The following is a 27595-nucleotide window of genomic DNA, read 5'->3' on the forward strand; positions in this document are numbered from 1 at the left end:
CAAAGACACACATCATATAGCAGCCTCTTTTGAAAGTGTTTTGCCCTTAATTGTACTCGTTGGAAATGTCAGAAGAGTGAATTAACCTACTGAGCTCCAGATGGCTGACTTTTTTTATTGTTTCGCTTTGTCTTGTTTTGTTTAAAGGAATATAGCATTGGCAGCAGAGCCTCTGACTGATGGCAGATTTGAGTAGTGTAAACTGTTGTGTTTGTCGAGCAAACATGCACTTAAAAAAATCTCAAGTTGTACTTTTTATTCTTTGCTGTACAAAACCCTCACTGAATATATTTGGTAAGTTGAAAGGCTCATTCATTTTGTGAGAAACTTTATAAGGACATTACTGATTATCTTAACTACCGAAGATATTTAATATCAATGTTTCACTTTGGGTAGTAGTAGAAGGAAAGGAAGCCTTTTAGAGATGTGTGTGTGTGCGTGTTGAAGGATTAGATTATATTAATTTTCTCTCTGAGAAGTAAATGACATGCTAAAATAATAAACCAGTGAATGTGGACCATGAAGTAATGTTATTTTTGGAATAATTATTTTGATGAAACAGGATTGTATGTTTTCTTATGTTAAAATTCACAATTTAGGACTTTAGAGGTGAGAATGACATGAGCAGAAATGGTAATCTATGAAAGTCATACCATTATATTGGGTAATATTATACCGCTGCTTCTATTGGCATAACCTCTAACTGAGTCAGAACATCATTTGTACATTTATAAAAACCCTATGAAGACTACAAGCTCATTGTTCTTATCAGGTTGCTCTTTCAAGTTAGGCTAGGGCTTTGAGCAAGCAGTATTTCATGATATCTGTTGTATACTATTTGAGAAGTAGAATTGGTTCTCATGCAGCATAGATGAATTATTTATCTCAAAAAAGCTTGAATAGCCTATAAATCCACCACTACTGTAGAAAATTCAAACAAATGTTTGACTTTGTCAGGTAAAATCAGTTTATTGAATTGAAACCAAAAAAGATCAACTTCCAGGTCTTCTTAGAGTTCACATATACTAACATAAACAAATCATTCCTCTTTTAGACACTAGCCAGAAGACTATCTTACTAAAATGCTGTATGAGGGCCGGCCTGGTGGTGTAGCAGTCAAGTTCGTGCAATCTGCTTCAGTGGCCCGGGCTTCGCTGGTTCGGGTCCTGGGGGTGTAGCTAGCACCAATTATCAAGCCATGCTGTGGCAGGCGTCCCACATATAAAATAGAGGAAGATGGACACAGATGTTAGCTCAGGGCCAGTCTTCCTCAGCAAAAAGAGGAGGACTGGCAGCCAATCTTCCTCAAAATAAAATAAAATAAAATAAAATAAAATAAAATAAAATGAAATAAAATGCTATTTGATCCCAAAGATGTCAGTTTCTTCAATCAAACTGAACATTTATGGACTAGCTGATTTTATTGTAAATAGTCACTTTTAATGTCACAATAATTTTTTTACTGGTCAGATCACATAAAAGGAAAATTGGGTATTCAATTGCATATATACAAATTAAAATATCCTCTCCCTCATTCTTGTCTATCTATAAAATATTGTATTCTATACTTCTTGCTGTCTGCTTCTAAATGTAAGCACTGCTCAGATTTTCTTACTTGGCCTTGTCTTCTCACTTTCTATATTCTCGGTGGGAACCTTGAACAACAACGTTATCAATGCTAATATGGAGGCAATGTGGCTTAGTGGTTAAGCATGTAGGCCTCAGAGTCAGACAGACCTGGGATCAAATGCAGACTCTACCAATTACTAGTAATGTAACCTTGCCCAAATTTTCTACGCCTCAGTGTCCTGATCTGTAAAAATGCAGATAACATTATCCCTTGGCTCAGAAGGGTTGCCTAAACCTGGGAAGCATCTTCGTTTCTCCATCTTGCCTAGCCCGGCATCCCCATTCACTTACCTAAGTGAAATCAGTCTATGTCCTAAACAACTCTCTAATCCAGTCTTGTCTTTCTAACTGGAATGTTAATGGTTAGCACATCATCATATTCTTCCCTGATGATTTTAGAAGACTCTAAACAAATCTACTGTTTCCGTTCTCTCCCCCAGCTCCTTTTCTACACACCTGCCTACCCAAGCCATCATTTACAATACAGATATATTTGTCACTCCACAGCCTAGATCCTTCCAGTGCCTTTCTCTAACCTATGGCAGTTTCTCAAATTTGAGTAAAATATAGACCCCTTTTAAAGAAAGAGCCTTCTCAAAGAGCCCAGTGTAGACTTAAAATATTTCCATTATGCTGTCTAAATATGCGCCGACACAAAATAAGATATAAACTATGCTAGGAACTGTTATGCAACTTTTAAAATAAATATCCACATTAAAGAAAAAATACAAAACCAATAAAACTTAAATTCACATTATTTTAGGCGATAAATGTTTGCTGAACCTAAATCGCTGTTCACAATGTGAAGATGCTACAGTGCAGGCATTTTTGAGTTCTCTGTGCCTGGAGTGTTGTAGGATGACCCAGTTGTACTACCAGTTTTCTCTATTCCATCTGTGGTTAAATTTTGATTAGTACTTCATGTTGCAATGTCATTTGGTAAAAATACATTGTTTTCATACTGAGGCCATGTCTGTTCTCATTAGCCTGAGGTAATAAGAGTCATACTTCCCAGTAACAATGTGATCCTCAATGCAAATGTGGATGCTGAGATTAGATGGCAGGACTTGGTTATCCCAATGATCCAGTTTATGCATAGCTTTATCAAATTATCTCAAGAAATGAAACTGCAGAATTTTAAAATTACCTTACACAACTCAGAGGCCATTAAGAATATGTTTGAGCATCTCAGTTTGAGAAACATTAGCCCTGAGCTCCAGGTTTATTGATCTACTACCAAATCCCCAAACATTATGCCTCAATGTTTATTTTAACTTGTGACTAAAATAACCTCATCAGCCTTGGGGGAACATGTACTCACTCTTTACAGCTTACCTGAGCTTCTTCCCCCAAATGAGATCAGACCAGCTATCCTTCAAATTGCCATACCACGTCATATCTACTTCTATCATGGTCCTTATCACATAGGTTAATAACCGTCTGCTTATTGTCCCTCACCCCCTTCCCAAAGAGTAAGCTCTTTGATGGCAAGGATAAGTCTTGGCTTATCTCTGTACTCCCAGTGCCTGGAACCTCACAGGAAGTCAATAAATGTTGAGTGGGAATATTTTAATACGAAAAAGACACCAATTACATAATAAGAGAGAGATGCCTTGTCTCTCTGCAGTGCTATTTGGTGAAGAAAGTGGAAACCTAACTAATCAATGTGTGTGCAGAGAATATGGGGGTCAATTAAAATTTTATCCTTTAAAAAAGAAAAGCTTCTGCTTCAGTATGCAAATGGCGGCATATTCTGAATGAAAGATTCAAAAGGGCGGGACCTTTGAGATCATCTAGCTCAGCGGGTTTAAAACTTTATTTTATTTAACATCAAAGCAGCTTATCCATAAGAAATCATACGTGGAATAGGAACATATAAAGCAGATAAGCATGCAAATGTCTTCATTATTAGGGGAGGAGAGGATCTGGAGACTCCCCTGCTGAGTCATCCTTTCTGCACATCCCCTCCTCAGTCCCCAAAGGAGCCCCGAAAACACCTCAAGGAACTCTATGCACCCTTAGAAAATAATAACCTCATCTACCCAAGGTAGAAATCCTTTTTTGAGCATCTCAGAAAGATAAGCAGTCCACCTGAGCACCACCTGAATAAGGTGACCAGAAACTAATAATTTCATAATACCAGTATTTCATTTGACAATTTTTAAAGAAAATACTCATTAAGTTAACGATAATATATATAGTCGTCCCTTGGTTTCCGTGGGGGATTGGTTCCAGGACCCCCATGGATACCAAACTTCAAGGATGCTCAAGTCCCTTACATAAATGGCGTAGCATTTGCATATAACCTACGCGCACCCTCTTGTATACTTTAAATCATCTGTAGATTACTTGTAATACCTAATACAATAAAAATAGTTGTTATACTGTATTGTATGGGGAATAATGACAAGGAAAAAATCTGTGCATGTTCAGTGTAGATGCAACCATCATAGGCTCTTTGAGCCGCGGTTGGTTGAATCTGCAGATGTGGAACCCATGGATGCGAAGAGCTGACAGTAATGGCAGCAAACATTAATTGAGTGCTTACTATATACCAGGCATTCTATTTTACCTGGATTCTTATTTCATCCTCACAATATCCCTGAGGGTAGATAGTATATTATTCCCATTTTGCAGATAAGGAACCCGAGGCCCAGGAGGTCAAGTAATAACTTGACTAAGTTCACACAGCTATTGAGCTTAACCAATATTTCTGAAACTTTTGCTCGCTTTTCTTCTTTTTGTTATAACCCTCCATTGGGAGCAAATTGTACCCCCTTGAAGATAGTTTTGCACTGTCTTCAGAAAGGAACTATTTTATGTTCTAGCCTGTTTCTGACAATTATTTGCTAGTTATATAGTCTCAGACAAGTCATGACCTCTCCATGGCTCAATTTTTACAACTGCAGAAAAGAAAAATGGTTTCAGTGTCTTTCCCTGTTGTTAGATTGAGATGAAAGAGTATATAGGAAAAGTTATGAAAGCTATTTGTGCTATAAAAATATAAGGCATTTTTGATATCTAAATCTATGAATCTCATTCAGTGCTGAAGACACACATCCATTTATTTACATGTCAATTAGGCACAGATCTTGTACTTTTCCTTGTTTTCCTGTCCTTTGGCTACTTTCCCATTGATGCACTATCGATGCAGGTGGGCACGGAATTGAATAAAATTCAGTGTGCTCATTTTGCCTGACAACACTTACTAAAATGTTTGGAAGGCTAGGGGTTTGAAAATACTGGGGTGATTTTTTGTTTTGTGGAAAAAATCTTTCTTTATTTCATTTACAATTTATAGCTTCATTACCTGCTTAAGATGTAGTTTCTGTCTAGGCTGTAGGAAACATTTATAATCTGCAAAAGTATTCTGAAACTGGCTTCGTTACGATGTCTAAAGTTACTCTAGGATTGGATCTAAAAAATGGTAAAGTGGCGAGGGAAAACATTATATTTAAATATCTTCATAGTCTTTGCCTAATATAACAGATGCTAATAAAGTTTTCACTATTGTTCCTGTCTTTAAGTAGTACAGCAAAGAAACTGGCTATGCCAAATATATTGGTTATCCTACTGGATGTTATCATGGATCAAGTTCTGCCTGTTTTCTTAAGTCATTATTTGCATAGATGAGCTTTCTCTATTTAAAATGGCAGCATGCTTTTTCTCCCTCTCTAGGGCAGTGGATGGAGTAAATGTAGTGCTATTACAAAATGGAGGAAACAGGCTACTCCAAGGGTTCTTAACTCTTTGGTACCATGGGCCCCTGTCTCAGTCTAGGAAACCTACGCGAACCTTCTCAGAATCGTGTTTTTAAATGTAAAACATAAAACACATAGGATTACAAAGGAAACAAATTATATTAACCTATACTTATGGAATTATTTTTTAAACATGATTTTCTCTTTTTTTTTTTGCTGGGAAAGATTGGCCCTGAGCTAACATCTGTTGCCAATCTTCTTCTCTTTTTTCCACTCCCCCAAGCCCCAGTACATAGCTGTATATTCTAGATGTAAGTCCTTCTAGTTCTTCTATGTGAACCACTGCCACAGCATGGCTACTGACAGACGAGTGGTGTGGTTGCACACCTGGGAACTGAACCCAGGCCGCCAAAGTGGAGTGCACTGACTTTAACCACTAGGCTATCAGGGCTGGCTGTCAAATTACTTTTTAAAATTATGACACATTCCAGAGAAATGGAAACTTATGTTCACACAAAAACCTATGCATGGATGTTCAGAGCAGTTTTATTCATAGCAGACAAAAACTGGAAACAACCCAAATGTCCTCAACAGGTGAATCGTGAAATAACTGTAGCATATCTATACCACGGAGTAGTACTCAGCAATAAACAGGAACAAACTTTTACTGTATGCAATAACTGGTATGAATCTCCAGGGCATTATGCTGAGTAAAAAAAGCCCATGCCAAAGGTTACTATTGTATGATTTCCTATATATGACATTCTTGACAAGACAAAATTATAGAAATGGAGAAGAGATAAGTGGTTGCCAGGGGCGGAGGGTTGTGGGAGGGATTTGAGTGTGGTTATGAAAGGACAACATTAAGGATTCTTGTGGTGATGGAACTGCCCTGTATCTTGATTTTGGTGGTTGGATACATGAATGTACGTGTACTAACTACGCACCAACTAAATACACACACACAACACAAATAAGTGCAGGTAAAACTAGGGGACTCTGAATAAGATCAGTGGGATTTCTCAATGTAAGTATCCCAGTTGTGATATTGTAATATAGTTTTGCAAGATGTTACCATTGGGGAAACAAAGGAATTCTCTGCGTTTTTCTTCCAACCACATGTGTATTTACAGTTATCTCAAAATAGAAAGTTTAATTAAAAAATTGTGACACAGTGATATACTTCTTTCCAAGATTTGTTAAATAAGACGACAAAGTGGCAGCTTGTATAACTAGGGTAACTTTGGAGAAATGGTGAGAATTAAGTGGTATTTTGAAATAGTGCCACAAATGTGGTGTGTGTGATGCTATAGGAGAATATCTGTGACTTCTATTAGTCACAGTGACCAAGTTGTAGGTGCTACTTATACTGCTGTAGTCTGTTGCTTACATTCATGATTGAAAGAGATGCTAAATTCAAGTCAGCGGTTACTGAAAATAAAGATGTTATTGTTCCCCTTTCAAATTTACATGCTCCCTGTATTGGGACCCAGAGTTAAGAACTCCTGGGTTACTTTCTATCTGTTTGCATTTCATTATCTGATATATCTCAGGGGCCTCTGTCAAATAAAAGATAAACATAATGCGTAAGCTTTCTCTTATCAAGTACTGTGCCTAGTGATAAGGGCTCATAAAAAATGCTGGTATCCACACTTTTTAGTTTTAAAGATTTACTTGGTGGTGTTCAGCCACATGCACATTGTTTATCATAATTGCTAAATATTAGTTTTAAAAGGCAAGTATGGAATAGACCACACATTTATTGTTTGATATGAAAGAGAAACATGTCAGATTGATTGCTTATTATACTTGGCTAATTTTGAATATCATTAAATATTTTAATTAGCTTTCACTAGCAAATCATTTAATAGTGGTTTAGTTTTTTGTTGTTGATGTCTCTGAGAGTGTGTAGATCAAATGAGGCTGTTGTTTTACAAGAAATGAAGTTCAGGGGTTGGCCCCGTGGCCGAGTGGTTAAGTTCGCACGCTCTGCTGCAGGCGGCCCCGTGTTTCGTTGGTTCGAATCCTGGGTGCAGACATGGCACTGCTCATCAAACCACGCTGAGGCAGCGTCCCACATGCCACAACTAGAAGGACCCACAACGAAGAATATACAACTATGTACCAGGGCGCTTTGGGGAGAAAAAGGAAAAAAATAAAATCTTAAAAAAAAAAAAAAAAGAAATGAAGTTCAGTGTTTTGGGATCAATAGTCTACTTATTAAATATCACCCTTTTGTCTCAGTTAACACTAAACATAAAACTTTATTGTGTATTTAATTAATTACTTGATGTTATTATGAATTATTTTCCTCCATACTCTATAATTTAAGTATGTGTTTCACAACAGAAGAATTGACAATAGGACCACAAAATTTAAATATATGTCCAGAGTTTCTTTGTGTACTTCATTTCTAATCGTATATGTAATGAAAGAATGATTTAAGTATTTGTTCTGTGTTGGTCTTAGATTCTATAATTTGGGGATGAAATGATTAATCTGGTATTTAATACATAGAAGCCTCAATAAGTAAGCAATAAATGATTCCTCATGGAAAATCTTATACTTTTCTTTAAACATTTTAGCTAATTACATTTAAATATGGTTAGTTAGTCAAATCCTTTTGGGACAAATGGTATGTATAATCTGAAGAATTATGATGCTTCTACATGGCTATAAAAAAGTTGTTTTTTCTGTCCTAGAATTTAGGATATGGTTTCCTATTTTGCATATTACTTTTAGCCTCTGAAAGGTCTTAATTAAAAACATTGCATCCTGCAATGGGAAATGACACTATATGAAGTTATCTCATGATAGTAATTTTCTGTATAGGTTTTTATCTTACAGATCCTCAACTGATAATATATAGTATCTTTTACACTGTATTTTTCATGCAGTTTAAAGAATTTTCACTGCAAATTGCATATAAAATTATTTAAAATGTTGTAATATATTTATCTTAAAACACCTTTTGTATTTTTTGGAAACATTGGATAAATTACTTAACTCTGATAATCTCCCTTTACAAGATGTTTTTCTTATATAACTGGAGAGAAGCCATTTAAAGGTTTAACAATGTATTCAGAGTCCTATAGCCCACCAAATACATCCTTAGTAGAATAAATATGTAGATTGAGTTAGATCAAGCATTCGTTTTGTGTTTGCTTCTCCTCCTGGAACTCAAGGAACTGATGATGAGGAAAATGGCTTTTCAGTTTCTTACGCTTTTCATGTTATGGGAGCCTCTTAAAGAAGAACACTGTGAACCTTTGTAGATATAATTCCAAATTTTTTAATCTGTAACCTTCCTTTTTCAGAGAACTGCAATGATAGATAAGAAAAAACCTCACTTGATTAAAGTAGCCACAGACACCTGACTGCATTCGGCTTTATAGACCCTGGTCAATGACAGTAATGGAATTACTATTGTCATGACAATCATACTGTCCTTCTATTTGAAGATGACACCACTGATAGTACTTGCTATGTGTGTGCACGCTGTAGTTGAAAAGACCTGTGTACAATCACTAGTTCTTCCCGGTGTCTGCAGCAAGATACTTTTACAACTTAGAACTATGAAGCCGTTCCTCAAATTATAAGTAAATCAGAATTTACCTTAAAGAATGACACATCATGCTCAGACTAAGTCAATCTAAAATCAGAAGTGGTATCTCCACTGCAAATGTAAAATGTTCTTTTTAGAATATTGCTCATCTGGTTTTGATACTAACATTTTATATCAGAGTAAGGGGAACGTGATTATTAAGCTGACCCAAAGAACCTTTGGGTTCTTTGTGTAGCGTCTTTGAATAATACAAGCACAGTCACACTGACAAGGATCTCCATCCTAATGATTTCCAAATTAAGGAATGGCTTCAAATTAGGAAAGCTTTTTGTTCACCTAGTTTTGGGATAGCATGATGTACGCTAATTGCTAACTTTGTCTGCATTATTTTTTAAAGATCAAATGGGCACAGTGGTAATTTTCATTAATCTCATACAGAGCAGCTAATTAAAATTTCCATTATTATCCATCCATTATCTAGTTGTTTCCTTTGTTCAGTATCAGAACAGGATGTTAATAATAAGTCATTTTTGTATTACAGCCCTATTAAATATAGTGAGAATTAGTTTAATCTATTGCACTATTTTGTTTTTAGGTGATTTCTTTAATATTATGTTGCACCATATTGACTATGCTGAAGATACTTTGACATTTCGTAACAGAGATTTCAGAATTAAATACTTGTTGCTTTAATTTTTCATTCAATATTAGGAAAAAGTGACATATAGTGGAAAAAGAAGTAACCCGAGGACCAGAATATTAGTGTTTTATTCTCACAACCTCACTAATTATGTGAACTTGACAATCACCTGGATTCTCTATTTCTGTAATGAGGGTATTAGAAGAGCTGATCTTTAAGGGCTGGTCCAGCCTTTACATGCTATCATGTTTTCAAATGTGAGCTTATGTTAAAACCCCAAAGTCCTTCTAAGCTTGAGAAAAGGCATTTGTTCTATAAAGTTATATATTCTCTGTCTTGCTCCATTAGATTGTTTGCTTCCACTCCTTATAACTACAGAGTATCCTAAATTACAAAACTTAAACTTGTTTCTAAGACTTGGGGGAGAGGTGACTCCCAATGTGATGGGCTGGCCCAATTGTTCCATAGAGAGTATCTCAGCCACAACCATATGAAAGAAGGGAACTAACATTTTCTTAACAGCTTACTATGACTACGGGACAACACATATGAAATGCCCATTTTAGGCAGTTTATATGCATTGTCTTAATCCTCATAACAAACATGAGGGGTAGGTGTTTACTACCCCTCTTACCATGGATGAACAAACAGGCTTACAGAGATTAGTTCAATAGCCTGCTCAAAGATTACCTAGAAGGTTAAATGAGGGGCCCATGATTCAAACCCAGTGGCAGTTGGAGCTGTTTGAGCTGTTACTAGCATCTCTAAATATATTGTAATGGAACATCTCAGAATTGTCATATTCTGAAGCAAAACTAAACTGAGTTTAGAAGCTTCAGCATGTTGAAACTTATCAGTCATTCACCCATTTGTTTATTCACCATCTGTTCATCCATCCATCCATCCATTCATTCATTCAAGAAATATGAATTGAGTATTCACTGTGTGCCAAGCACTGTGTTAAGATCTGGAGATACAGTGGTGAACAAGGTAGGCAAGATTCTTGCCTCATAGAGCTTATGTTTTAATCAGGAAGACACAGTAAACAAACAAAGTGCTAAACAAGATAAACTTATATAGAGCTAATACTATAAATGAGATTTGAAATGGTGTTGTGATGATAACTGCAATGTGGAGGAGAGAAGACTACTGGGCTGAGACTTAAATGATGAGAGCCAGCAATGGAGAGATCAGGGGTAAGAGTCTTGTAGGCAGAGAAAACAGCAAATACAAAGGTTATTCTACACGAATAAGCTCTATATACAAGCCTCCAGGGGCTCAGTAGGGCCTTATTATCCACTAATTAAGAAAAGAAGTTTTAGGATCATATGAAAGTGGTATGTGACTTTAGGCTTGCAAAATTTTACACTATAAATGTTTACGTGCTATTATTCTTTGTGGATCTGTAGCCTTAAGAGATGGGTAAATAAGCTATAGATATGTGAAAATGATTTCACGGTGATGTTTGTACTCACTGTGCCATCTATGTGGTGATTCATCCAGTGGACTTCTTGAACATCTACTGTATAGCCTAACAAAGCAAGAAAAATCAAGTCAGTGGCCATTCCACAGCATCTGGAGCTAACAGTGTGAAATGGTATTCCTTGTTCTGTAATTGTTGTGGACAGATTCAATCACAGCAGACTTTTGTTGAGGCTCACTAAAGTCAGTCACTGTGTTAGCTTCTTGGCATACATGGAGTTCCCAGTCTAGAAGAGAGATAGACACAATTAGGACCTCTGTCCCAGTGTCTTAAGTGCTGTAAGAGTGACAGTGCCACAGTGCTATAAGGAAATACAATTCCCCTACCTAGGACTTTAGCAGACTTTAAACATTTACTATTTCATGGAATTTTTAAAAATTCAGACATTAAGAATGATTGACAATTTCTATATTGAAGAGGCATTCTCAATAAAAAGCCAAATAGCATGGAACCCTAGGGAATCCATTTCTCATTATTAACACATTGTTTTTTAAAAAAACTTCTATATCCTCTAATGATATGACACCTACCAAATGGAAAAAAAATGCTTTCCTTATTCTAGCTTAGATACTTAGCAGAAACTGAGTGTAATGCGTATGAACTTAGAAAATGGGACTCGGCTACAGTTTTAATTCAGGGGGATATGTTTGTAATATAGAAAAGGGGAAGTTATGATTATGTGTGTCCAGAATGTGAAACTGTGAGTTATTAGTACAATGAATGTGTTGATGATGTTTTTCTCCCAGCCTTTCCTCCAAACTACTTACATAGTTATGGCAAGGTGATGAAGCTAAGGAGCTGTGATGAGATAATGAGTTCTAGAAATAACTCCACGTATATTGGAAATTAAGCTAAAATCTAGTTGCTATCAGATAAATGCATTTAATGACTTTTTAAGATTAATCTACAACATAGGAGTAAGATAGGAAGGAATAGTTGAGGATTGGTGAATGCTTTAGACTAATTTGATTAACTAACATGCTAATTGGAGGCTATATTGTTTTACATTTTAATAACCATTTTCACTTGTTTTTTGAGATAGGCTGATACTCTGATATATTTCAATAGATTTAGGTTATATTTAAAGTTTTATATAAAATTTGGTTCACTGCATTTTGTGGAATAGAATATAAATATCTTACCTGGGGAAATTAAGATGATGATTTCTAAATGTTCATCCTGTGGTTAAGGAGGACCAGCTAATGTTAATCCTAATGCTTGGACTGTAAATTTAAGCATCCTTGTCAGTGATACTTTATGCAACTCAAGTCCATATTCTATTCAGGCCATGAGCACCAGCAGTGTAATTTTCTTTTAAATGAGGCTGAGGAGAGTATTGAGATTTATGCAAGATGATTTTACCACATCGATTCTATGACCAAGAATTTTTACCGGCCTAGCACTCTGCACACATTGCACTGTAAAATATTTACATATTCTATGCATTATTTTATTTTAAAAGTTTTTTTAAAAACCTGTCATTTGTCTAAATTTTTTTTTATAGGGAGGACTGAAAAACAGCAAACATGAATGCACCCTGTCTTCACAAGAATACGTTCATGAATTACGATCTGGTATTTCAGATGAGAAACTTCTTAACTGCCTGGAATCTCTGAGAGTTTCTTTAACCAGCAATCCTGTCAGGTAGGTGGTTTTTATTATTTTGGTATGATTCATACAATTTGTCCTGTATATAATCGTTGGGAATATAATCAGTTATGTCACTGTAACCTCAAGATTTTCTGACCAGAAGTCTGAAGTTAGCCAATAAATCAGCAGTGTCTGATTATGAGGTTGTAAACATTTAAAAAGTATAGTTAATCTGCTCTCTAATAACATAACAATTTTAAGAATACAAATATTACTTGGATGTTTAATTTCTCTTTGATTATATAAAACCTGGATCCAGAAGTTAAATATCCACATTTACATGGAAACCTGTGTACTCATATATAACCATTATTATGTATTTATTTGTAAAACAAATTAAGTATATTGCCTCTATGATATTATTCCTTTTTAACCTGAGAAGTAAATATAATTTTATATTCTGAAAGTTTTAGATATACTATTCATACATTTCTGTAATTTGGGATGGCAAAAAGTAAATTATTTTAACCAATTAAAGAAATAAGAGAGCAAGTATTAATAAACTCCTCAAAACTCTACACATTTAGGCTATTACCTAACTACAAAGAAGTCTTAAGGAAGTTCCTTGCCAATGGTGGATTCCAATAACTGATGTTCATTTATTAACCATAAAAAAGCTTTCAAATTAATTACACCCAAAATAAAATCTTTTTATAAGAAAAAATACATTTTCAATGTAATATGAAAATATTCTGAGATCTGCCTACACAATTGCTAGAATCTTAAATTCAGAAGTTCCTGGATAAGGGTATATAGAAACTGTATCTTGATTTTGTTCATGTTTTTTCTAATATATAATGAGGCCCACATATTGTACTTCTCTGACCTATCCACAGAACCTTGAAAATAATTTATTTTCAGTTATTCTGTTTGGATTTATGTATAAATTGAAATATATCATACTATTTATTTTTCACCTTTAGTGCATTTGGCAGAAGAACTGGAAATTTATAATTCTGTAATAAAAAGTTTAAAAAGGCAAGGGTGAGATATGACTTACTTTTGAATGTGATAATCATTCAAAGGGCTGTCTTGCCGTTTCTTCCAGAATGCTTCAAGTTTTAATGATTTGAACAAGGATGTGAGCTCTTTAAGAACAGCAACCATTGTGGTGGCCCCTCCCCCCACTCCCCCACGTATCCTCCTGCACTCTACCATAGTGCACTTATGATATGCTCTGAAAAATTTTGTTCAATGGTTAATTGATTGAATAAGTGAATAAATGGATCTTTAAGAAGTGACTATAGAAGAAGTTGTGGCATTCAGGAATGAAGGGGGAGAAAAACCTAGTAAAAATGTATTTTTATAAAGATGGCAGGAGAGGCTTGAAATTACACGCGGGGCTTTGTATATGTGACCCAGCAACTACCAGACGACTGCAAAGAATCATCAGATCAGGCGAGAAGGTGGCAGGTCCTGATTGGCTGGAGACAGCTGCATTCTGGTAGCTGATTGGCTCTGCGGGTCGCGTCTTTGTGTCGTCACAAGCCTGGGCGTTCACAAGGAGCCGTCTGTAGAGGTCAGAGCCGCGTGTGGAACAAACTGACCAGAGGCAAACGTCGCCGTGCAGCTGCCTGTGCTGGCCTTAACATGAGTAAGAATGGATTTGGTAGCTATGGCAGCATCTCTGCCGCGGGAGGAGCCAGTGGCGGCAATGACCAACCGTCTCAGGGCGGTGGCACGGCTCCTGCTACTAAGCTCTTCAGATCCAGGGCCCTAATCCAGGAAATTGTACCTTGTTCTGTAAACCAGCTGCTCACCTCCACTCTGGTTGATGATGTCTTTCAGATTAGGGGCGTTGAGGTTTCCCAGGTCTCTATCGTGGGGATAATCAGACAGGCAGAGAGGGCTCCAAACTACGTTCTTTACAAAATCGATGATATGACCACCAAGCCTATTGAGGTGCGCCAGTGGGTCAGCAAAGAGCAAGCAAAGCAGGGGGTGACTCTGCTTCCCGTGGGGATGTATGTCAAAGTGTTCGGGACCCTCAAATGTTCTGCGGGGGTGAAGTGCCTCGAGGTGTTGAACATCCGCGTCCTGGAGAGCATGAACGAGTTCACCGCGCATGTTCTGGAAACGGGCCATGCGCACATGATGCTGCCTAAGGCCTACCAAGCGGCCCCTGTGCAGAATGCACCTGTTACCCCATTGGAGATGGATGGGGTTCAGGAGTCCGGCGAGGACTGCCCTGACTACATTCTGAAGGAGGTGCTGCGTTTGATTCGTGAGTGTCCTCGAAAGGAAGGCAAGAGCCTTCAACAGCTCCAGACCGAGCTTTGCAGCCTGAGCATCAAGACCATCAAGCAAGCCATTGATTATCTGACTATCGAGGGCCACGTCTACTGCACTGTGGATGGGGAGCATTTTAAATCTGCTGATTGAAGCAGCGAGAAGAGTGTTCATGTTCTGAAGACCCTTGCCTCTAGTTGTGAGTTTGACCTGTTGACTTTTCGGAAGTAGATTTTTTCAGCAAAAGATCTCAACTGGCATTCTGTGGAACATCACTGCTTTTCCAACTGCTTTGGACTTTTTTTAAACTATATTTGAAGCTCAGAGGGAGATGGCGCTGCAAAAATTGGACGTTTTATAGGATTTACCAGCAAGCAAATGAAAATACTTCTGGATAGGTGAATTTGGGGGAGAAAAGGTACAAAGAAAGTTGAAAATTATTATTTAGTTGAGTGGGCGCTTCTTTTTCTGAAATAGCCATATATTAGAAGAACATAGATGCAGTCAGGGAGCCAGCTAAGAGGCAAAAAAAAAAAATTGTTGTTTTTACGTTAGACTTATTTTCTGTGTTTGGGTTTAGCTTATTATAATCATATTATCTCTTGCCAAATACAGTAATTAATTCAAATATGCTAAAGATAGCAATTCATGAATTCAAAGGCTCAGTTCAAGTGTTTATTGAGTGATTTGCTCTTACTACCATAGGTTTATGTTTTTGTTAAAACATAAGATTATACTATGTTTAAATAGCAGGGTCATCTTTGAATACTTTTTTCCTGAAAATGTGATTGTTTAATGATTATTTCAAATATGATGTGGTGATATTCGGATTAAATTACAATCTGTTGTAGTTGCATGGTGCATGGATGCCACACTTTCTGTAAGTTTTTTGTTCTGATGTATTATCTATAGTACTAAATGCTATTTTTTAGGTATAACAGGTTTTGTTCTTATAGATTAGGCAAACAAATAAAAAGTTATTATGAGAATATTAAGCCTAGCAAGTTTAACTGAAATTTATTGTAATGTTTTATTAAAGTACTTTTGCAAAATCTTGACTTTCCTGTGTAATTTTTTTCTAAGTACATTTGAAAAAACCTTTTGTTTTTGAAAATTAATAATTTTAGTTATCCAGAATGATTTTTCTCTTCTCTATATAATACCAATAATATATCCTAGTTGCAACAATACATTTTAGTGTATATTATATTAATTACGTGAGAATTTCAAATAATTGAATGAAGTAAGCCCTGAGTTATACATACACTAAAGATGGTATCTTTTAAGTTACTAGTTTTGTTACATCAGAGAAAAGAAAAAATATGTATATATATTCAGACAGGTAGAAGAGAAAAGCATCGCTTGTCTTAATTGGGTCACAAAAAGAAGGTGCAGAAACAGAGAAAATCCCTTAAATGCACCATTGCCATTAATCCAGTTAGGATAACTATTAGTGTATGACCTTTCTTTGCCAGCCCTTATAAAAATTTATCTCCAATTCTTGCTTAAGCTTTCTGAGGCATGAACTTCACCTTTCTTCCCCTCAAAACCAAAGAAATCATAAATGACACTCTTTTGAAAACCACAAATGGTTAACACTGTAAACCTGTTTGTTATTTGAATTATCAGACACCTTCGCAAATTCTAGTTTTCATAAACGTAAGAAATTCGGAACCACTCTCTTTCGAAAAAGGTTGCCTGTCCTAGGGAAAGTCACACTGTGGGAAAGGCAACCAGGAACATGTTTCTCCTTCAGAATCTCAGTGTGGAAAGAAATAGTCTAGGAGACTTAGTATTCTTTTGTGATATCATTCATACAAATCCTAGAAACCTGAGATTAAAATCTGATATTTATGACTTCATAGGTCACTCTGTTAATTGTCAGAGTTGATTCAACTGGTCATTGGAGGGGTAGCCACATTTTTCCCCACTCTAGGAATATTCCTCCAGAACTAGGAAAACAGCAACCAAAAAAAGCCTTCAGTTGCCTTTGTGCCTGGGAACTGGTATGTTGCAACATGTACATCTGAATTTAAGGCTGAGGACCAGCTCCTCCTCCTCCCCCCAACTTCCTCCCATCCTCTCAGGGGAACTGGCCTCTGTCTGTGTACCCTGGGGTTCTTTTTAACTTTTTTAATTCCCCAGACACTGTCTTACCCTTATTCTTCTGAATGGAATCATGTGCTTTCGTGGGATTCTGCTGCAGATAAGGGACTGTGATGGAAAAATAGTAAGTAGATCTGGCTATAATATGAGTGGAAATCAAGAAATATTTTTAGGTAGAACACAATTGCTGGATTGTCTTATACGTGTGTATTTGATGCATGTTAAGGGTAGCAGATTTTAAAAATTCATTTTAAACCATTCACCTGGCATGCATATTTCTTTTTCAATCATGTTTGGATGGTGAATGACTTGGCCAGTGTTCCTCTTCCTCTCCAGTCCTGCCCTGTATGTGAACCAAACCTTTGAGGGTAGAATACAGATCCTGGGGAAATATCATTGACCATTTTGAGCAGGGACATTTAAGCCTGAGGACCCTGAAGAACATAAGTGACAATTATAATCCACTTGGGGTTGTTTTTCTATGGCTCATAGACATATGAAACATATGCATTTATGTTGAAGTTGATTCTAAATTAACTAAGTAAATTTGAAAATGTTTTCAAGTCAAAGCTAATATTACTGTTTTCATAATTGTTAGTAATCATTTTATTACTTTTAACTACTAAATTTAAATTTATATTTTGAGTATAATCTGAGACATATAAATCTTTTATGTTTCAATTTCTATTTACTTTTTATAATGATAAATCAAGAAAAGTAATGACCAAGAATTATTTGCATTCGTTAAACCTTTAATGGGCACCTACTATATGCATTTAAGTCTTAGCTTTCGTTTTAATAAGCTTAAATTCAATTGACTTCTGAAATCCTTATTAAAAATAAGTTAACATTTTAATATTTATATAGTGCTTGTTATCTGCTAAGCACTATTCTAAGAGTGTGTGTATGTGTGTGTGTGTGTGTCCCTGTGATGCCTAGATTTATAATCTCAGCTCAGATCTCTCTCTTAAAATTCAGACTCTGTCTCTAAGTGTGTTCCTGGATGGCCTACAGGCATCTTTAAAAATACTAAAAAAATAATAAGAAACACATATGTGTAGCATTTAGTATCCCCCAGGAAGTGTTCTAAGAACTTGAATTATACACATTCAACCAGGGTTTCATTATTATTAGTATTAATGTTCCCATTTTATAGATGAGGAAGCTGAGACTCAGAAAGTTTGAGTAATTTGCTCCGTTTTAATGTTACATGGCTAGTAAGTGTCAGAGCTAAGATTCCAACCCAGGCAGGGTGTCTCCAGAGCCCGGACCTTAACCACTTCTTTATGCTACCTCACAGTAAGGCAAGTCTTTTAAACTATCCTCGTTTCACTCTCGTCACATACTAAGTATTTTGACTTTCTTTCATTAAAATTTCCTGACTTGAATAATAATAATAATAAAACCTTCGTGAAATCTTTCAGCAAAAAGTACAAAGGAAAATGTAAAAACACCTGTGTACTCATCTACTAGTTTAAGAAAAAATTTTTTATTATAGTTGAAGAGAACTTAGCCATATAAGTCAGATTAATTTTTAATGACACTCTAACATCCTTTGAGCCTGTATTTTCACTGATTAAAAAATCATCTGAAAGTCTTCATTTTCTCTAATCCAATGCATTTATTTTTTGAAGTGTAATATCTTAAGAATATGTATCATCTCATTGAAAGTCTGTCTTTTTCTGATGACCACGTGGCTCTGTGTAGTGAAAGTTGGGACTTCTTTACCCTATCCATTGGGGATGATACCACTAGTAATTCAAATGCCATCCATATAATATTTATTCCAATTTACTATTACATGATACATTAAGAAAACATTATTTTACTTTTGAGTAAAATTGTAAATATTTATGTTTCTAGCCTTTGGTAATACCTTAAATTGGAGCAGTTCAATGAATAGCACTTAATATTGTATGGTTTGTTTTTACATGTCAGCTGGCTATCCAATAAAGCAATAATAAAAATAAGTTTCCAGGGCCAGCCCCTTGGCCGAGTGGTTAAGTTTGCGCACTCTGCTTCTGCGGCCTGGGGTTCACCAGTTCAGATCCTGGACGTGGACCTACACACTGCTCATCAGGCCATGCTGTGGTGGCATCCCACATAGAAGAACTGGAAGAACTTACAACTAGGATATGCAACTTTATACTGGGGCTTTGGGGAGAAAAAAAATGGAGGAAGATTGGCAACAGATGTTAGCTCAGGGCCAATCTTCCTCACCAAAAAGAATAAAAAAAAATAAAATAAAAATAAATTCCCCTTTTCCATATGGGGCTTGTCCCTGTGGAGCTTACATTCTAGTAAGAGGAGTCAGACAGTTTTTGAAAAAATATACATAAAATGTCAGGCTGTGATCTGTGCTGGGGAATGGTGTTGCTATTTTATATCACACGGTCGGTGAAAACCTCCTTGACTTCAGGGATATTTGAACAGAGGTCTAAAGGAGGTGTGGGAGTGAGCTTTGTGGTCCACTGGAGGAGGAATATTGTTAGAAACAGGAGACAGCAAAAGCAAATGCTTCGCCTGTTCCAGGAATGTCAAAAAGGCCAGTGTGGCTGGAGGCGGAGAATGTAGTCTTGAGAGCCATTGTAAGGACTTTGGTTTTTACTCGGAGAGAGCTCGGAAGCTGTTAGAGGGTTTTGAGGAGAGTAATGGCGTGACCTGACCCAGCTTTTTAAAGGATAAGTGGGGGGAAGCAGGGAGACCATATTACACGTTGCAGTAAGGGAGCTAGAAATCTCACAGGAATCCCAGGGACAGCTGTACAGCAGTGCCTCATGGAGGCCGATATGGAAGGTCATTTGACATCCCAAGGTAGTCCTAGAACCTGGTAATTTTTGTCATGAGCCTCCCTCAACTCAGCAGCAGAAAGTCATGGCACATCATCTTGATTTGTCCCATGGTTAACATGGACTCGACATGAGTCTGCTTCTTTTTCTGATAACTGCCTGGCCTTCTTTCTGTTACCCAGTTCAAATTCCTAATGGGGAGACTCTGGTCCCCATTTGTTGCTGCTTGGGTAAAGCTTTTCACGCCAGGCCACTCCAGTTTGCAGTCCCTCTTACGTGTTTGCCTCATCACAGGTCAGGCAACCATCCCTAATGGAGTCAGTTTTGCTCTTGGTAAGGGAGAGAGGGAGGCAGGGTGATGTGGTCCAGAATTTGTCCACCTAGGACTGTTGCCTCAGATGGTGGCTGTGGGGAGTGCCTGCCTAGAAAAGGGATAAGAGCTTGTTAGGCACTGGCCAGGACAGTGACTTTCATAAGGTGAGAGGGAAAGTTATTGCGTGGAGATCTCCTCAAGGTCAAGGAATATGTTTTATTCATCCTGGATATTCAGCATTAAGCATTGTTCCTTGAGGCATCACAAGTTGAGTGAATGAGAAAAAGTGACACACTGCTGCTGTGAAGTGCCTCTAGTGTTCCCATGTGTGTATGTGTGGGCTTGGAGAGAGGAGGAAAAACAAGGAGTACCAGTGTCCTTACTTTTCCTTTGAGTGTCCTGGGAATTCTTACCAAAGTCTAGTAAGCCACCTCCAATCAGTGGTCTCTCCTTGGACTTTTGCCTACCATTTGACTCTGGTCCAGTCTTCTTTTTTTTAAAGATTGGCACCTGAGCTAACATCTGTTGCCAATAAATATTTTTTTCTTCTTCTTCTCCCCAAAGCCCCCTCAGTACATAGTTGTATATTCTAGTTGCAGGTCCTTCTAGTTGCGATGTTTCGGATGCCGCCTTGGCATGGCCTGATGAGTGGTGCCATGTCCACGCCCAGGATCTGAGCCTGCAAAACCCTGGGCTACTGAAGCAGAGCACACAAACTTAACCACTTGGACACAGGGCCAGCCCCTTTCTTATTCTTGATAAGGGAGATACTCTCCTCCACCTACCCCTCAAAAAACCCTGAAAAGTGGCAGTGGTGGGACTTGTGTCTATATCACATGGTTAATAAGTTCTAGAAGTGCAGTGTAGTATTTTCCCCTCTTGGGAACTCAGAGAGAACATTAACATTGTTTTAAAAAAAAAAGCTTTTAGAGCCAGCCCTGATGGCCTAGTGGTTCAAGTTTGACGCATTCTGCCTTGGCAGCCCAGGTTTGGTTCCTGGCGTGGAAGCATACTGCTCCTCTGTCAGTAGCCATGCTGTGGTGGAGGCTCACATAGAAGAACCAGAAGAACTTACAACTATACACAATGATGTACTGGGGCTTTGAGGGAGGAAAATGGAAGAAAAAAGGAGGAAGACTGGCAACAGATGTTAGCTTAGGGTGAATCTTCCCCTGCAAAAAAAAAAAAAAAAAGCCTTTAGCATTCCTGCAGGAAAGAAACTTGTTTAACTTTATTAACCCAGAGTTTCCAAGTTAAAAAAAAACCAAACTTTTTTCTTCAGAAATGCTTATGTCTATCCCATGGTATAAATCGTATATCTTCTATTTTTATCAGATTTAAACTCACCAAGAGCCATGAGATTTTATCTAACTAACCCCTGCTTTAACATCTCCCTCACAGAAACCAACTAATAAGTCACCAAACTGATACAGCAAACAACGAATTAGTCTTCCTTTTGGACAGAAACAAATAAGCAAATGAGAGCAGTGAAACAACCAAAAAATCAGAAAAGGAGGAAACTGATGTAAGAATAAACCCAAGAATGAGTATAATTTGTATAGCAAGAAGGAAATGACACAGGAAACAAAGAAAAGAAAAATAGTCTATAGAAAGATGAATCACCTTGAATGCATAGTATCTTATATAGCAGTAAAAGAATCCTTGAAATTCAACGGGAATCACTTAATATTATTGTTTTCATTTCCTAGGGCTTCCATTATAGTTACTCCAAACTGGGTGACTGTAAACAACAGAAATTTCTTCTCTCGTAGTTCAGGTGGCCGGAGGTCTGATATCAAGGTGTTGGCAGGGAGGTTCCTCCTAAGGTTCTAAGGGAGGATCTTTATTTGCTTTATCCAACTTCTGGCATTCCTTGGCTTGTGGCCGTGTGCCTCCTGTCTCTGCCTCACTTGTCACATGGCCTACTCTATGTCTCCGTGTGTCCTTTCTGTGTCTCTTATAGGAACACTCTAACTGGATTTGGGGCCCACCCTAATCCAGTATGATGTTGTCTCCACCTTTACCTTGATTACATCTACAAAGACCCTATTTCCAAATAAAGTTATATTCTGAGGTTCTAGGTGGATGTTATTCAACGCACTACAATCGTGCTAAGGAAAGTTATCCTTAAAACCACTGAAATGACAAAATTAAGTTACGTTCTGTTAGGTGAAAACGTTAATTCAGAATGTCCAAAAAAGTAGAACTATGTACTACTTGTAGAACTATCCTTATGTAGAACTATCCTTAATGAAATTAAATCTTGTTGCCCTTGTTCCCTTTATAAAGAAAAATTTTCTGCAGTACCAAATTCTGAGAGAGCATCTCTATGATAGAGTCACACTAGAATGCCAGTAATGACTTCTGATTTCTATCTAGTCCTTCGTCTCTCACTCTCTGTGACCTTAGTCTAGTCAGTGACCTCTTTGGGCCTCAGTTTGTCTATATGTAAATGAGATTGGAACCTTCCAGCTCTAAACTTCTATGTTCCGTGCTTTCTTTTGCTTAGTTCCAATCCTACTGCCTTTGCTATTGGAACCAGATTAGTGTTTAGAAATGATTTTGAAGAGTGCGAAAAACATTCTTCCATGAGACTAAAATATTTCCTAGCATTCCATTATTTTCTTGCATTTGTAAATATTATATTTAACCAATTCAAGACAGGTATTTATAATTTCCCTTAAATACTGAAGAAAGCAACTTCTAAATCTCTGTTCCATAACTATTTCTCAAACCTGATGTTTGTTAGAATCCAGGCATTTGTCCTTCCGTGGCTAATTCGCTTCCCTACGACAGTTTTAGCTGGTTCCTTTTCATTCAGACACTAGTAAGATAATAAATAAATATATAAACATGCACACTAATAGCTTTACTAAATATTCTCAAAGCATAGTCATTTCAGAATATTAAATGGAGTCATGAATTTCAAATTCGTATGGTATTTAATCACCTAGATGATAAAGGCTCTAAGAAAGTCATTTCATTGTATTATTTTCTGCTAAAGGCAAGTATTCAAAAATCCCGTTTATAAACCGTCATTAGCTGACCATATCCCAAATCACTCCCTTCCTATACATTCCTTCAATATTTATTTTGTACTGTATGCGTTCCCCTGCACCTGCTTATGCTCTATAGTAGTTTCATGCATGTATGTCTGCTTTTCTCATTTAGATTTTAGACTCCTCTGGGGAAGGGACCCTCTTGCCCTCTTATTTGTTTCATGATGGCAGGTATGGTGTAATTTATATACAATAATGTGTGATTTGATGTGGCTATTGACCTACCATCAATAACAACCTATGCTTCTCCAGCAGTGAGAATGAATTTGCATTAATCTGGCACTGTTTTGTGGCCGTGCATTTTTAGATGTAATCAGAGAAAAAGAATGAAGCTAACTTCCTCCACACAGGAATGAAGCCTATCGGTTTAATTTGAACCATATTCATAAGCTACAGATGCCGTAGCGTGCTTTACACAATGGTCTTTTTGCAGTTGCATGGTGAATTAATGAAATTGAATGTTTACAGCTCTATTTAACACCCTAAAAATCCATGAGTTTTGACTGTAAAATAAATCCCAATCTTTCATCACAAATTGCATTAGACTTTGCACATATCATGGTCTGTTTTCGAATGAGAACTATTTAATTTACAGATTTTTGTTCACATTCCTTTACTAAAGTTCATGAAAGGAAGCAATGCCTGCTGAGAAATGACCAATGAGTTTGGACAATTGGATTCCCAACCAACCCATTACAGGATGTATAGGTATTTGGCAATGCATTTTATGAAGATCCAAAGCAATGTATAGCAATAAATCATTGTCACTAAGTTTTCTCGGACACGACAAAAACAGCAAATATTCGTTTGAAGAATAGTGTCAGAGAGTTGTGATTGCATAGAATTCTTTTCAGAGTTGTTGCTGAAATTGCCTTACAGCTTGAGGGGTATTTTACCCCACTAGGAGGCTGTTCTTTCTGTTTTGTTGGGAGTCTTAGTTATCTGCCAAACGAATGGCATAGTGTGTATTTTCACTTCCTGTAATGATTGCTTCCTCAGCCAATGTTTTCAAGCAGGTGAAAACAGATGCAATATTCTTTAGAGTTCATATATATGTAGTTATTTGCTTTTCCTCTGGAATATTTACTTTTACTTGATATTTTCTAATTTCCCTTTAGATTTAAACAGACTTTTGTAGTGTATTAACAAACATGCATTTTAACATAATCATCGTAGTGAAAATAGCTGACTAATGACAGTAATACAAATTAGGAATAGAAAATGCTTTCTGAATTATGGGTGTTAATACCTATTTAAATAGCCTGTATTAAACTTACTAAAAGCTTGGCAAAGCAGCCAGCGTTACTTAGAAATGTAATATAAAGGTAGGTGCAGATCAATACTCTTAGAACATTTTGCATTGGACTACCTATGAGAAATGGAATAATGAGACAAGTTTTTATGATGCAGAAATGTGATCAGGACTTAAAATTGTGAGCACATCTCATAAGGCAGCATTATGAGCAGTATTACTAAAGCAGGGTTGTTTAATATTAGTATTTTAAATTTGTTTGCTTTAACTTTCAAATGCATAAATCATTTTACAAGACCCCTAGTACAATTTTTCATAGAGTAGGAAATAGTAAACCCAGTGCAGTTATGTCAAATTTTATGCCTTCCTTTAAAATCTTGGACAACAATTTGAATTCATGGCAACCATATCCACGCTTATATAGGTAAGTTAGTACCATAAATATTAAGTGACATTAAATTTTTAATTATATAATCTTAGCTTCAAAACACAATTTTAACTCAAGGCAGACCCAATATTATATCTCATAATAGAAGCAAACTGATCTGTGTGACCTATATTATTTTTACAAAGAAAAACATAGGAACCGCAAATACTGACTCAAGTTTCCAAAGGATTATTTTAGTAGGAAAAAATGTTATAGGCATTAAAGTAGACTAAAGGTTGGCTCTTGTGTTGGCATTTATTTTATTATTGCATGACATATGAAGCTCCACCAAGGCAGTGCATTTTCTCGTTTAAATGATGTGTTTTAAATGAGAAAACCAATATGTATATATAATAATTATCTAAAACAAGTAGAGACTTGTGACTGGACATGTCGTTATAAAAGTATATAAAGTCTAGCAGAAGAGTCTAGGCACACTAATTAAATGCATTTCTTAATGGAAGGCTACCTTCCATTTTAAAACATTTTATATGCATGTTCTATATATTCAAAATTAGTCTTGGGAAGAAAATGCTTATAAATATGTGTGCTATTTGGAATCTTCTGTTTTGATTTATATGAATTAAGTTAACTAAAGGTTATGGACACATACTAGAGTTTTATATTCTCATATTATTGTGGGACTATACCTAAAGCAGTTGCAGCTTACGATAAGAGATGCTAAGATGATCCCACTACCATTAAGATGAGGGTAAAAAGACAAACTCCACGTTAACAAGGAGAAAAGGTCATACTTTTCAAGAAGCCTAGGACAAGGGTAGATAATGACTTGAGTAAAAAATAGTTCCAATTTTCCTTGTAGGCAAGGGGAGAAAAGGAAGAGTCTTGAGAGACATAGCTGTTATCTGATGAATGACAGTGCATCTGTTTTTCAGGAGGGGCATTCGTTCTAATTCTGAACTCAAAGAATTTTATTTTGTGGCTCTTTAAGTGAGGGATATTGAACAACACAGTAGAGTGAGTCTTTGATAGTTTTCCATAAAGTACAGAGGATTTCTATGAATGCCCATTTCCTATGTGGGGCCTTGAGTTAAAAAAAAAATCAAAGTCATGATGTTTCTACAAAGATCCAGAGTAATAGTACGGGCATGCGGCTGCCCGGTAATCTAACCCACTGCTAAGGTGTACTTGAGAAATGTCTCTGAGGCTCTCCTCCTGGAATATCTATCATCTCAGCTGGACTTTTGATAGGAGCTGGATAGCTGACAATTCACAATTAAGATGCCAGCTGGCACCTGGAGTGCAAGTGTTCTGTGTGGTCGATTGAAAGGAGATCCGTGTGCGCTAGATAACAGTGTTTGCTCTATGACCCCAGCTGTTCAACTGGTGCTAGATAATGGACAGCTAATTTGGGGAGATTTCCCACCTGGTCAGCAAAGCTATAGGTGTATAGCCTCTCACATCGGGTAGTTTAAACCTGAAAATCTTCTGTTGAGATGGAATCCATGAAGGCAGACTATAGAAGGCAGTATAACATTGTAGTGCGCTTTGAAAAACTAAATCAGCTTCAAGTGAGATAGCTTAGTGGTCTGCCCTATGAATATGAACTCAAGCCCTCATACACCCAGAATCAATCCACTCCTATTTGTTAGATCTGTTCTGCTGCATCCAGTGTTACTGAAAATATGCAGATTGAGTCCAATTCTGTCTATTTTGGAGGATACTGCTTGAGTACTGAGCACTGCTTTAGGTTTTTTATGAGACGAGGCAGTGGTACCATACCACCCTTGATACCAACTTCCAAGAGAGTTTCCTGGAGATCATTTCTTAAATTGGTACCCTCACCATTCATTCATCAAAAAGTCTTGAACACCAAGTGCTAAACTGGAGTGTTAAGTGGATTTTTAAAAAATGGGGTTATCATAAATTTCCGTATGTGAATTAGCATTTGTCAAAGAATAAGGACATTCTGAAATGGATCCAGCACTAAAACGATATTAAGCATTAATGAATTTTTCTTGATATAGAAAATGCTTAAGAGTTTTGCAGTGTCATTGGGGTCAGCATTATAAGCATCAATTAAAATGGCAAAATATTTTAAGTGTAAGCGGTATGGGACATTGAGCTGGGGGCATTCTCTGACTTTATGACATATTTTGTACATCAGAAAGACTTATCTATCAGTTTATTTACTTATCATTACTTTTTCCCAGGAATAGAATGCAGGATGCGCTGTGTTGAGTTGTTATTATGTGAGCTTTTCATTAATTTTGGTTGCTGCTATTATTTTTGTTTTGTTTGTGAAGTATAATAATGATTTTACATGTTGAAATCATATATCTTAATTTGCTGATGACAATAGTTTGATGCAAGCATTCACCTTAATGTATTTCTCAACCATTTAAATTATCTTGGAAAATTGGAGTAATAAAACTTAAGAACAGACAGCTATAGAGGAGTTAATTTCGAAGGGTAAGAACAAGTTATATATGCATATTGATTTTTCAAATATGTGGCTGGAAATTTCTCAAACATATTGATATGATGAATGCTAGATAGATATGAATTATCAAATAGGACCGTGGAGATATAAGCACCATGCTGGACACATACCGTGGAGCTATATATAAGCATCATGCTGGACTTTTTAGTTGGTGAGCTCACAGCAGATTTGAGATTATGTAATAGCAGTCAACTATTTTTGAATATGTAGAGGAATATAATCCTCTGTATCTTCTTTGTCTTAGAGAGCTCATCCATCCATTCAAGGTTTGGGCTCTGATCCCTGTGT

The 27595-nt window shown here is 36.7% G+C and overlaps 2 protein-coding genes across 5 annotated transcripts in view; both read left to right on the forward strand.

Annotated features, from left to right (window-relative positions):
- Positions 1-27595, forward strand: part of DIAPH2 (diaphanous related formin 2) — an 815896-nt gene that overhangs the window by 173223 nt on the left and 615078 nt on the right. For all 4 annotated transcript variants that reach the window (XM_070502007.1, XM_070502006.1, XM_070502008.1 and 1 more), the window contains one exon: positions 12523-12662. In XM_070502007.1, the coding sequence (XP_070358108.1) occupies positions 12523-12662 (140 nt within the window). The remainder of the gene's footprint in view (positions 1-12522; positions 12663-27595) is intronic.
- On the forward strand, positions 14121-15313 carry RPA4 (replication protein A4). The gene has a single exon (XM_014828543.3). It carries the CDS (start codon positions 14259-14261, stop codon positions 15048-15050), a length of 792 nt encoding a protein of 263 aa, XP_014684029.1. The 5' UTR covers positions 14121-14258; the 3' UTR covers positions 15051-15313.

Source organism: Equus asinus, chromosome X (genome assembly GCF_041296235.1).
Source record: "Equus asinus isolate D_3611 breed Donkey chromosome X, EquAss-T2T_v2, whole genome shotgun sequence".
Lineage (NCBI taxonomy): Eukaryota > Metazoa > Chordata > Mammalia > Perissodactyla > Equidae > Equus > Equus asinus.